This window comes from Dysidea avara, chromosome 8 (genome assembly GCF_963678975.1).
Source record: "Dysidea avara chromosome 8, odDysAvar1.4, whole genome shotgun sequence".
In the NCBI taxonomy this organism is placed as follows: Eukaryota; Metazoa; Porifera; class Demospongiae; order Dictyoceratida; family Dysideidae; genus Dysidea; species Dysidea avara.
Genome location: NC_089279.1, coordinates 27,330,267 through 27,341,366, shown reverse-complemented (window position 1 = coordinate 27,341,366; position 11,100 = coordinate 27,330,267). Strand labels below are relative to the sequence as shown.

Here is an 11,100-nt window from a genome sequence, read left to right as displayed (position 1 = left end):
AATGTGCGTGAAATTTGGTATAAAAAGTACTCAGTCACGTAGCTAGTCACAGACTGCAGTTGCAGAAATGAATTCCAGGTCTGCCGATTTCTGTTTATCAGCTAGCTCTAACAATATATTTACGTATGACAAAGAGACATGCGAATGGTCCCAGCGGGGTGATAACACTGGTTGCTTTGACGATCAGCCGGCTTGTGGTGACTGGATGCTGACTGATTTTCCAAACGTTGGGTTTGATTTCAGCGACCAATGTATGAACCAAGACATCTCCATTTCTGGATATGAGAACAGCCGTGTTGACACTAATCAGCAGCCAGCATTGCCATCTTGGTCTTTAATCCAGAACTCTGATTCCCGAGCTAACTCCCCTCCAAAATCTGCAGATCTGCAGGTTTGTAGGGTATGCAACGATACTGCCTCAGGAACGCATTTTGGGGTGATGAGCTGTGAGGCATGTAAGAGTTTCTTCAGAAGAAGTATTCGAGCAGAAGCAAAGTATGTGTGTAGAGGCAACAAATGTTGTGAAATTAATAAGAACACAAGAAACAGATGTCAGCACTGTCGTCTTCAACAATGTGTTGATGTAGGAATGAGAAAGAATGGTAAGTGAAGCTTGTAGTGCTGTGCATGTGAAAGAGTAATCACATGACTTCAGTGACCTAGCTACATATAACAAGTATTTTACAGAAAGATAAGAAGGTGCAATAAGGTCATAGCAATGAAAAAAATATTCACCTTCATTCTGCAGGCCAAGGGACCGGAGGCTGAAACCCTTAAATTATTTCCACTGGGAAGAAAATTTTATATAAAAAATTAATACTCTTATAGAGCAGTCGAAAGCTTCCTTAGCAGAAGACTTTTTAAATGCATAAATGTGACTGAGTCTGACAAAACCAGTTTTATAACTGGTAAATACATGTGTTTGCTTAATATATTATTGCGTATTTCCATTTCTGTGTGAGTCTACAAAGCGACTATTCTGATAGAGAGTATTGATCTAAGAGCTATGTACAATGCATTTGAGTCTCTATTGTAGTTTGTAGTTTCCACTGACTGCTCTATTAAAGAGTACCGTCATGGAATTAAGTTCCATAATATAAAATATCACCTATTATGCTGGCATATTTAACACAGGTCTACAAGCAGGTTTTGTCACAAGTGGGCCATTCAAAATCAAAGAATCTCATGATTTGCTGAGTTCACAACCCTGAATAAGAGATTTACTGGTACTGAAATCTGTAAAAAATAAGGCAAAAACTTTAAATGGTAGAAAATGCACCATTGTTTAAAACTGTCAAATTTCTTAGTATTAATATATAGTTTCTGCTTTAATTTGCAAATAACTTTGATAATGCTTGCACATTCTGGCTAGCTAGGTAGCAAGTATTACCATTTCAGCTAGTTCTGTATATTGTCACCAAATGATATTTATGGATATGATACCAATTGTACTGTATCTCAATTTCCTGTGTTTATATGTATATTATTCCTTCCAACAGATGTTCAAGAAGAAAGAACACCATATCCAATTAAAGAGCGAAAGTTGTCGACTAGATGTACCAAGAGTACTACTGGATCAGTACAACACAGTCCAACAATTGCAAGAAATTTTGGTGCCATGGGTACCAGTATTCCCTTTCCATTCTATTCATTTGGTTCCACACCTGTTAACATGGTCAATACTTCATTCAACAATGATGCCAAAGACCAGGCTATATCAACTTCTGCGATGTTAGAGATACTTAGAAAAGCAGATGAAGCAGAGAACAGCATGGTTCTGCCCAGTCCATTAGCTAGATCAGATAGGAAATTGCCAGATAGCAAAAAGAGATCACTGTTGAGTGTGATATCCTGGGCAAAGAAGTTACCGATGTTTACCCAATTACCTGTTGATGATCAGATTAAACTGATCAAGAAATCATGGAGTGAAGTAAACACATTAAAACTTGTTCATCCTATCATCAAGTTTCCAGATGGTGCTTTCAAGAGTGATGAATCAACACACTTATACCTCACCGATGACCCAGTGGTGGTCTCCTCCATACAAAATGTGATCAAGGAAAGTACATCCACAATGCAGGAAATTCGGTTAGATGAAACTGAACTATCATGTCTCAAGTTGATCACCTTGATGAACCCAAGTAAGTATGTATGTATGTATAATCGATAACACTTAGTCACGAATTGTGAATTAGTAGTTATGTCAATCTTATCATGTTTTACATTTACTTTTTCCTTTTATATATATTAGTCATACAGAACTTGACTGCAAGTGGACAGAAGGAGACTGAACATGCACAAGATGCTGGCTTGAAATTACTAGAATTTTATGTAGAAAAATCCAAACTATGCTCTTCCCAAAGGATGGCAAAGCTTCTGCTCTTTCATGGTCAAGTGAAGGCTTTAACAAAAGACATCATGAAGATTGAAGAAAAGCAAAGCTTTGGATCTGAGGGTGATGTTGCCTTACTTGAACTGCTTTCACAAAGTATTTGACTAATTGTTAATTTTTTTTTATAAATATTACTTTAATTTCTAATTATGTATTTAAGACAGTCACAAAATATTCTATTGATTTAATGTAATACAATGTCACAGTACAATGTCTTTAGCTGTCGATGGACTAAAACTGAGCCATAATATATACACCTTTCAGAAGCAAACAACGTCACTTTTATTTCATTTGAATTGGTAGACTGTGGAACTCTTTACCATGCATGGTTTTATCAACAGTTATACCATCAAAATCAATTTTTTTTCTGGAAACCCTTTATTACAAACTTCAACACTACTGACTGCCATTCGGTTCCTGCTCATTCGTGAACTTTAATCATATCTAGTAACTTATCAACTAATGGCCTCAATTCAACAATTAAATATCTCATTGAATTTGTAGGTTAAATATTTTTGGGAACTGGCACAGGATGCCAGTATGTAAGCTAAATACAATTTGTCAATTTGTACAACCTTTTGTCTGCCAATATATGTTACACTGTAAAGTTTTTGATAATAACAATGGTTGTATGTAATTTAAGTAGCTAGCGCCAACAGACATGTTGTTTTCACTATAAAGCCTCAGTTAATAAACGATTTACAATTCCTTTGTATCAGCTTGAAAAGTAATTTGGCAATGGATGACCTATGTGTTTTAATCCGCAAAATAGATTTTTAATATGAAAACTATCTAATCTGATTATTGCTCCAGTGACAGCCTGCTTTCTTGCTCTGTAGCTAACTCACAATTGAACTATAGATATTTAGGAAGTACATGAGCAGCCATACAATCTGAAGGGATGCAACTATGAATATACTGACAAGAATACACCTGTAAGCTATGTAACACCAAAATATTACAATAATAGCTGTACTCCCTACACTGTCTACAGGGTGACTGAATTCTTTACAGGATGCATGGTTTGTTGCTAGCTAAGCTCTCTAGATTACTTATGGTGTAGCTGAACTCTTTACAGGGTAACTTGATTGTAACTGAGGACGACTTACTACTTACTGACTGTTCTAATAGGGTGACTGCACTATTAGAGTATCTTGATCAGCACGTAGCTGGTTACTCAGTGTATTTTATTGTTAGAGACCATAAACAAGGATCTTTGTGATTTAAAAAAAATCTGATGCAAAGAAAAGGATTTTAAAGCCACAAAGATCTGAGTGGGAGGTCTCTAACTGACTTAGACAATGGTGGGGGTGTATTTATACTGGTAGATAGATAGATTGATTGTGGGTAACATCGTATCACATCTTGCACAAAATGTAAACCCACAATCACTGGAGATATCAGATACACAGATACTTGTATGCTATATCAGAGGTATCTAATCATTTCAGAGAACTGTCTCTAACCATTTTAGAAAACCTCTCCAGATGGATTTTAAAGACCTCACTATCAAAGGATTTTATACATACCATCTTCTAAACCACCGAAAGATCTTCTACCATATTAATTCACCTATATGCCAATTTTAAGCAGTTTACCAATATAGTGGGCATGGCAACTAAATACTCTTCATTAACAAAACTCAATTGGACAATCGCGTGATTGTTACACATTGTTGGTTATTGTGCTGTATCTTCGTGGTCTTAATCTTGATTTCTTTCAAACCACCTACAAATCAATTTTAAACTGATTCCTTGAAGTGGTTTACCCATCATATTTTATGCAAACATAGTTGGCTATAACTGCATGAATCTTGATGGATTTCTGACAAAATTGCTACTGAGATTTGTTGTAATAACCTTTTTGGTGTGCCAAATTTCAGCTTAACTGAAGTACACATTTGTGTGATTTTGCAAAACATATAGAAGAAGAAAACCCTGCCCCAAAACTTTGGCCGCTTGTATCTTGGACATAGTTGGGATGATTTTCTTCAAATTTGTTATGTAGACCCCCTACCTGGCAGACATCTCTACAGGAAATTTGGTTGCAATCGGTTAAGGGATCACGGAGCTACATTTGTGTGAAAGTCATCTATGTGTGAATAATTTTATGGACAATTTGATATGTGTACAACAAACATACACAAAAGATTTAATAGGCTGGTGGCTTCATATCTGCTAGCTGACCCAATGCTGCCCCAAATTTGTCTAATTTACCTGAAATTGATTGTGCTCAAAAAAATCTTGGGTTAGGTTCATGGTGGAATAACCATGTGGCTTTGTCTGATGAGTGTGGTAGCTCTAGGTTTGAATAACTTTTTTGTGTGGCAGCTGCCATAAAGAAGTCTTGCAATTGTTTTGCTCAATGCTATAGTAGGGATTTGCACAGGGCTATGTTGTAATACCATTATTCACACCTCTTATTCCACTGGTTTTTATCACTTGGATCTGTATTTCAAATACTAGTTTGTTTAATTTCTTTCAATAAAAAGCATATAGCTTTGATATACATGAGTGACTGTTCTATTATAAAATTGAACATGCATGGTTGTTGTATTAGGGTGACTGGTTTATTATTAGAGTGTTTTATATTAAGTGAGTACATGGGGTGTTGCCCTCAAAACTTTACTATGTGCTAGCTACAAAGCTAGTAGAAGCTACAGAACAAGCATCTTAAACATATAATGGGCAATGGAAAGATGGAAAGAACAGGAAAGGAAGTCTTCTAGGAATCAACAAGAAGGGGGTCAAAATTATATTTTTGGAAAAGTTGCTATAAATTGAAATATTCTAATAGAATTATCAGTCAACTACTCTAATATGTAGAACATCCATCATTAAAACTACGTATAAGGAACAAAGACCAGTGTTTGTATTCTGAAATTGGACACCTCTTCTTCTTGACCTCTGCAGTGCTATTTCACCATTTTGCCAAACATCCTGTCATAACAGTGCCTAAAAGTTAAAATGTTGTGCCTCTTTTATAAATATATATATATAATATAGGGCTGAACTGAATGGATAGTAATTAACTATCTGGACACCCTGAACAAATCTTTTCGGATATCCTACAGATAGTGACATCATCAAAAACAATGCATACTATTTCATTGCGGACATGTTTGTTTTAGAATAGATACAAACACAGCGTTCATATGAAAATTAAATATAAGTTTGTAGTTATGCTAAATGTGGAAGCTATGTATCAAGGAAAATTTTATATAAAATTGCTTTAAATTATTTGGAAACTATTCTGATGGTTTCAAATTACTATCCGGATAGTAAATTTATTATCTGGAAAAATATGGATATCTATTTCAGCTCTATTTTGAACCCTTTTATAATTATGGGAAACATTTACTAACCTCCTGATGTAGACTTGGTATAGATGTATTTTACAATAATTGACACAGCATACAGATCATGGATGGTGGAAAAGGAGATGTATGAATTAAGAGATGTTAAAACTTGATTGGTAATGAAAAACATGAGATATTTTTAAACCGTATATACATTAAGGGAAGTAGTTGAAGCTTTATTATAGACATGTCTTGTAATCTGATATGTATATAGTCATGTAAGACGTACTTGTTAAATTTTGGTAAATATCTAGGGCACTAGACTGCAGAGCAATGAGATCTAACAAGCGAAAAGTAGGGTTTGACCTTTAATGAGGGTGATATTGACTGATCGAATGTGAGACTTAAGATCTTGTATAGGCTTTGGCAAGAATGTTATCCAAATCAAGGCTCCATTCAAGGATGTTGTTGATTAATACTCCAAAGTGTTTATGAGTATATAGGGAGTGAATTGATAGTTGTTCCACCAATCTTATAATATGTAAGCAATTTTTGGTTAAAAGATAGGTGGCAGCTTTTGGAGGGATGAAATGAAAGCTGGATTTTCTATTCGCTAGATAAGTATCCATACAAGTAAAACAGATAATAGAGTAGGACAGAGCACAACAAGAAACATAGGAACATAATGCAAGCAAGTATTACCTTAATGCCAGTGGTGAGTAGATTAGCCCATACAGTACTCTTATAACTGTTCACCATCAACTTTTAAAAACATGCTGCCAACCTATAACTTTTGTTTAAATAATATAGTGTGTATAGTTGGAGCTGAGGATTTAGTTTCTAACTTTTAGGCCTGGAAAAGTTGATTGCTAGTTTCCCGTTTCCACCCGCATGCATTTTTTAATGTAGCGGAATACCGGTAGGTGTCAGCATTCGGACTGTGTAGTAGTGATGCAATAGATTTTCAACTTGAATTACTTATTTCTTGAATAATTGGAGTGTGCTTTGGTTAATTGGCATGGCAACAACTCGAAAAGACAAATTATTGTAGTGATGACTTCACTGTTTATAGTTTGGGATCATTTCCCAAGTGTTTTCAGTTATGGGATAACATTCTGCATTTTTGCAGATTGAGTGGGTGATGACAAGGCACCTGACTGAATGTTTAAACTAACTTGTTCAGATAGACTACATACAGTGCAGGTTACATATCTTTTCAATGCTTTACCGTCTGCCATGGGATCCCTTCAGAATTGGTGTCAAGAATTTTGATTAGTTGTAAGGCTATAGAACCCTTTTTATGAAAGTATAAGTTTTTCTGATATAAACAATCATTTGAAGTTTCCACAACCATCACATACATTTTTATGTAGCGCATAATTGTACAAGCATGTTGGTATGTATGCATATCTTAAAGGCCAAAAACTTTCATTTATGTATTCTTTTAAATGTTTTTATTTGTTCTTTTTAGCTGCCAGTTTATACTATCAGTTCACCAACGGTGTGGTAAAGCAGGGTAAAGCATTGTGTGCCATCAATGTACTGAAAATGGCCGTTGACAAATATCGAAGTGCTCCCACCACGTTGACCAGCCTTCACGCTGACCTAGCACAGGTAAGCTGCTATTGAACAGTACAATAGAACCACTTCTTTTGAAGTACCCTACATATTACATACTGTATGTAAGCTATCTAATCACAGCTTTACTTATTGATAGAAAACTTGGTATAAGCCATGATAGCCATCACTAAAATTATTACAAAGGAATTTGGTGTTTATCAGTGTGTGGGTTGAAAAGTGTGCTTGCACAGACAATCTGTCTCAGCTTGGTTGTTTCAACTTCATATTTGTACTCTGACCCTGTTTTGTGCATGGCTCATTCATAAATTACTATTTACTATACAGTATAGCAAAATAGTAGCTAATACTGTCATGTAGACTCTTTTTATATGGTGCACGTGCTTATATTGTTGAAATTATTTGTGAAGTCTGTTATAGTTGCTAAGCTCAAGTGCTTATCATATATCATATAGTACAGTTAATATAGAGATCACGGAGGTTCAGCCAAAAATATCAATACACCCGAAACCAGCTTCACAATACCATCCTGGTGCCTTGGCAGTATTGGTTAGGTGTAAACAAGCCCAAAAGTGCCTTCAGTACAACCCTAAATGCTTCTTATGAAAATTGTCCAATGGAGTATTCTGTCAATTGCCTGCCTGTCTGATGCCTTCAGACAATTGTAACTCAATAATGGCTATGGGCTTGAATTTTCACTTGCTGTGTCCCAAGATGTGCCTTTTTAGCATACAGCAGTGCACACATCATTGACTTACCTTTGTCCTTTTTTGTGTCCCATTTCTTTTTGCTGACAGCACAAGGTGTCAATTTGTGGTAGCACGATGGCTTCCATATGTTTGTAAACGGGTATTTCCGTTGTGACAGGATTGATTGCAAAGGCACTTCTCCTATGGTTCTTCATTTGTAATGTTGTACATGTGTAACAGGCTGAGCATACTGTAGCTGAAAGTGAAGAAGTGTAATGGCCACTTCAGTTTCAAGCCAGCTGGGGTGTACGTTCAGACAAAAACATTTAACTCTGGCGCCATCCTTTCTTTTGATGTGGTATGGGCATTCATAATGTTACAGAAAGGTTAACAAATAAGTATAGCGAATTTTAAGTTCAATTAGGGATCATAGAAGAAAGGTATGGAAACAAGGGAGGTCACCTACATCTGCAGATATACTAGTGGACATTTAATCCCTAATACAGTCAGGAAGGAAGAATTAAATGTCCACTAGTTAGTATATCTGTAGGTGTGGGCAACCTCCCTTGCTTCTCTACTTTTTTCTATGATTCCTAATCGAACCTAATTTTCCTTATATTTGTAAATGCCCACTATAGCTACTAGGAGCTTCTGCTAGTTATTTGTGGCCATTTACTTTTTGAAAGTGAAATGAATGCCACTAATCAGTGAAACGTTTGTTGTAGTAGGGAAAATGACAATCCTTAGGAGTCAGGTACAGCTATGTATTGCTATTACCTGTAGGAATTATTAGACACGTGCCTGGCAAAGGAATCGAATCTACTGTGGCACTTCAGATTTATTCTGATGTCTTCTGCTTCTGTTCTACGTAGAGTAGCATGAGTTTCACTTTTCAGAAGCGATTTCAGTTGTATGTGTTAACAAAAAAGGTGTTAGTGTATGTCCTATGTATGTATGCTATACCAGTACGATTTTTCTGTATAGGTTCATTCATTTGAATTGCTTTGTGTTTTTAAGTTACGTTTGGCAGCAAAGTGTGTGAGACCAGTGCTGGCTTATCTTGAACAAATCGTTGATGACTTCATACTTGAAGTAAGATTAACTGAACTTATCTGTAACAGTCAGACGCATGCTTGAAATCCCCAGGGTTCTTCATCTGAGAAGAGTGAGCACATCATGCGTTACTATTACTATGTATACACACTGGTTAGAAGCTATCAAAGAACAGTCTTGTTTTTCACATTGGTGAGTTTGCTGTCAAGTGACAACTGTGTCTGCGTACTAAACTAGTTACCACCAATTGCATACATTTGGCAACCCATAAACTGACTTGTGAATGAGATAAAATTTGGTGCTGTTAAAGCCACTAAATATTAGTGGAATTTCTAATCAATTTAGTCAATCACACAAGACGTTACTTGGTAGGAGTATAAAATTGTTTTTTACAGACAGCAGTGGCGGATCTAGATGGGTTTTTGGGGTTTCAACAGAAGCCCCCTTTTAAATTTAGCTCAGTGGCAGTCTAAATACATAAACATTGTTGTACTGACAATTTGTTATAGCAAACAACTATATACCACTGTGTTTCAGTAGCATACATGCAATTGCACTTAATTAACACCATTCATAGCTATTAAACCCTCAGCAACACTTCACTTTTCATCTCCACTGTATTAAAAACGATCGAGATACTCTAATAGAGCAGTCAAGTAACTACTCTAATAGAGCAATCAAAGCTACAGCTTATAGTTACCATCTTTGCCCTATAGTTAGCTATATAGTATTTACAGTTTAAAGTATTGGATTTATTGTAATTGCTATAACTACAAGTAGCATTTTCAGAGCTTCTAAAAATCTCAAATTTTTCCGGAGAAATGTTATCAGATTCCTTATTCAGCAATACCAACTTTCAGAAACCCCCTTTAAAAATCCTAGATCCGCCACTGGACAGGTCAGCCAGTGTCATGCATGTGCCCTTTAATGTTTCAGGCCATGGCACATGTACAAGTACACATTGTGTGCTGTACCACATAACCTTTGCATGTTGTGTGGAAGTGTGCTTGTGCATGCTATTTCAAACCAGCTTGCACTTGACAGTGTATGTTTTGTGACTCTCTGCACATGACTGGTGGGCATTTGTGGTTGTACATGTATACAGAAACCACAAGAAATACAAATTATTGCAATGTCACAATAGACCACTTCACCAGAAGCCATGGAATATTAATTGGATAATAAATTAGCTATTGCATAATCACTGGAGTACTATGGTGGATAGGAATTGCCTTCTTGAAAAATGCAATTATTTGGCCTATGCTTTACCACAAGTCTATGAAACTAGTTTCATTAATGCAGTTATGGTCTATAAGGTCAATCAGAGCCTTGCTCATTACTTGTATGGGTGCACTCAGTGGTAATAATCTGTAGCATGGTAATAAGCACCAGTTTCTTTATCACCCTGTCTGTTTTACATTAGTAAGGGAAACCATTCAGTGGTCACAATGCTTGCTGCACTGTGATCATTTTGATATGAAAACTGGCCATCAAGTACCTGTAGTTCATCTTACACTATGACTTTTGATAAATTCAACCTTTATTACTGATACTAACATTAGTATTGCCAGACCACACAGGATAGCAATTATAACAGTAAGTTACAGACCCCAGCAAAGTATCTAGTAACAGAATGGGAGTAAAGCAATATTACTGCACTGTCATAAGGATTGATTATGGCTTGTAGAACTGGATACTGATACACAAGGATTTTTTCAGCAAGTGTTTCTGTGACTAATAGGCTAATTCTTCACTACAACATGTACTACATTCTTGAAGCCATATCTTCACCTATATGGACATGCTAGCTATATGGTTTCACGCTGTTTGTGCAAATTGATAGTTCTATAGGTGGTAAACAGTGTCCAAGTTTCATTTCAATACAAGGAACTTTAAGTTTGTGAGACACTTTGAAAAACATACAAATTTGTATGGGAACCAATGTGTGGTTAGAAAATATGTAGCTACTCCAGACATTGCCAATCCTTAATTAAATTCCTCATCAGTGCCCGTAAACCTTTCGAATCCCGTAAGCCTATATCAGGCTTTGACGCATGCCTCTATACAAATTCTCAGGTATTAACAACAGA

General features: G+C 36.0%; 1 protein-coding gene across 1 annotated transcript; it reads left to right on the top strand.

The window, feature by feature from the left end:
• Positions 1-35: 35 nt before the first annotated feature.
• Positions 36-2,603, top strand: LOC136263532 (retinoic acid receptor RXR-alpha-B-like). Its single transcript, XM_066058131.1, has 3 exons — positions 36-602; positions 1,500-2,141; positions 2,252-2,603. The coding sequence occupies exons 1-3, from the start codon at positions 68-70 to the stop codon at positions 2,494-2,496; spliced, it is 1,422 nt and encodes a 473-aa protein (XP_065914203.1). The 5' UTR covers positions 36-67; the 3' UTR covers positions 2,497-2,603.
• The last annotated feature ends 8,497 nt before the right edge of the window (positions 2,604-11,100 follow it).

What these genes read in the sequence shown, in the direction of transcription:
- LOC136263532 (XM_066058131.1), top strand. Translation starts at nt 68, where the DNA reads ATGAATTCCAGGTCTGCCGATTTCTGTTTATCAGCTAGCTCTAACAAT. An exon ending in TGTAGGAATGAGAAAGAATG is followed by an intron (nt 603 to 1,499) that starts GTAAGTGAAGCT and finishes TCCTTCCAACAG; the next exon opens with ATGTTCAAGAAGAAAGAACA. An exon ending in GATCACCTTGATGAACCCAA is followed by an intron (nt 2,142 to 2,251) that starts GTAAGTATGTAT and finishes TATATATATTAG; the next exon opens with TCATACAGAACTTGACTGCA.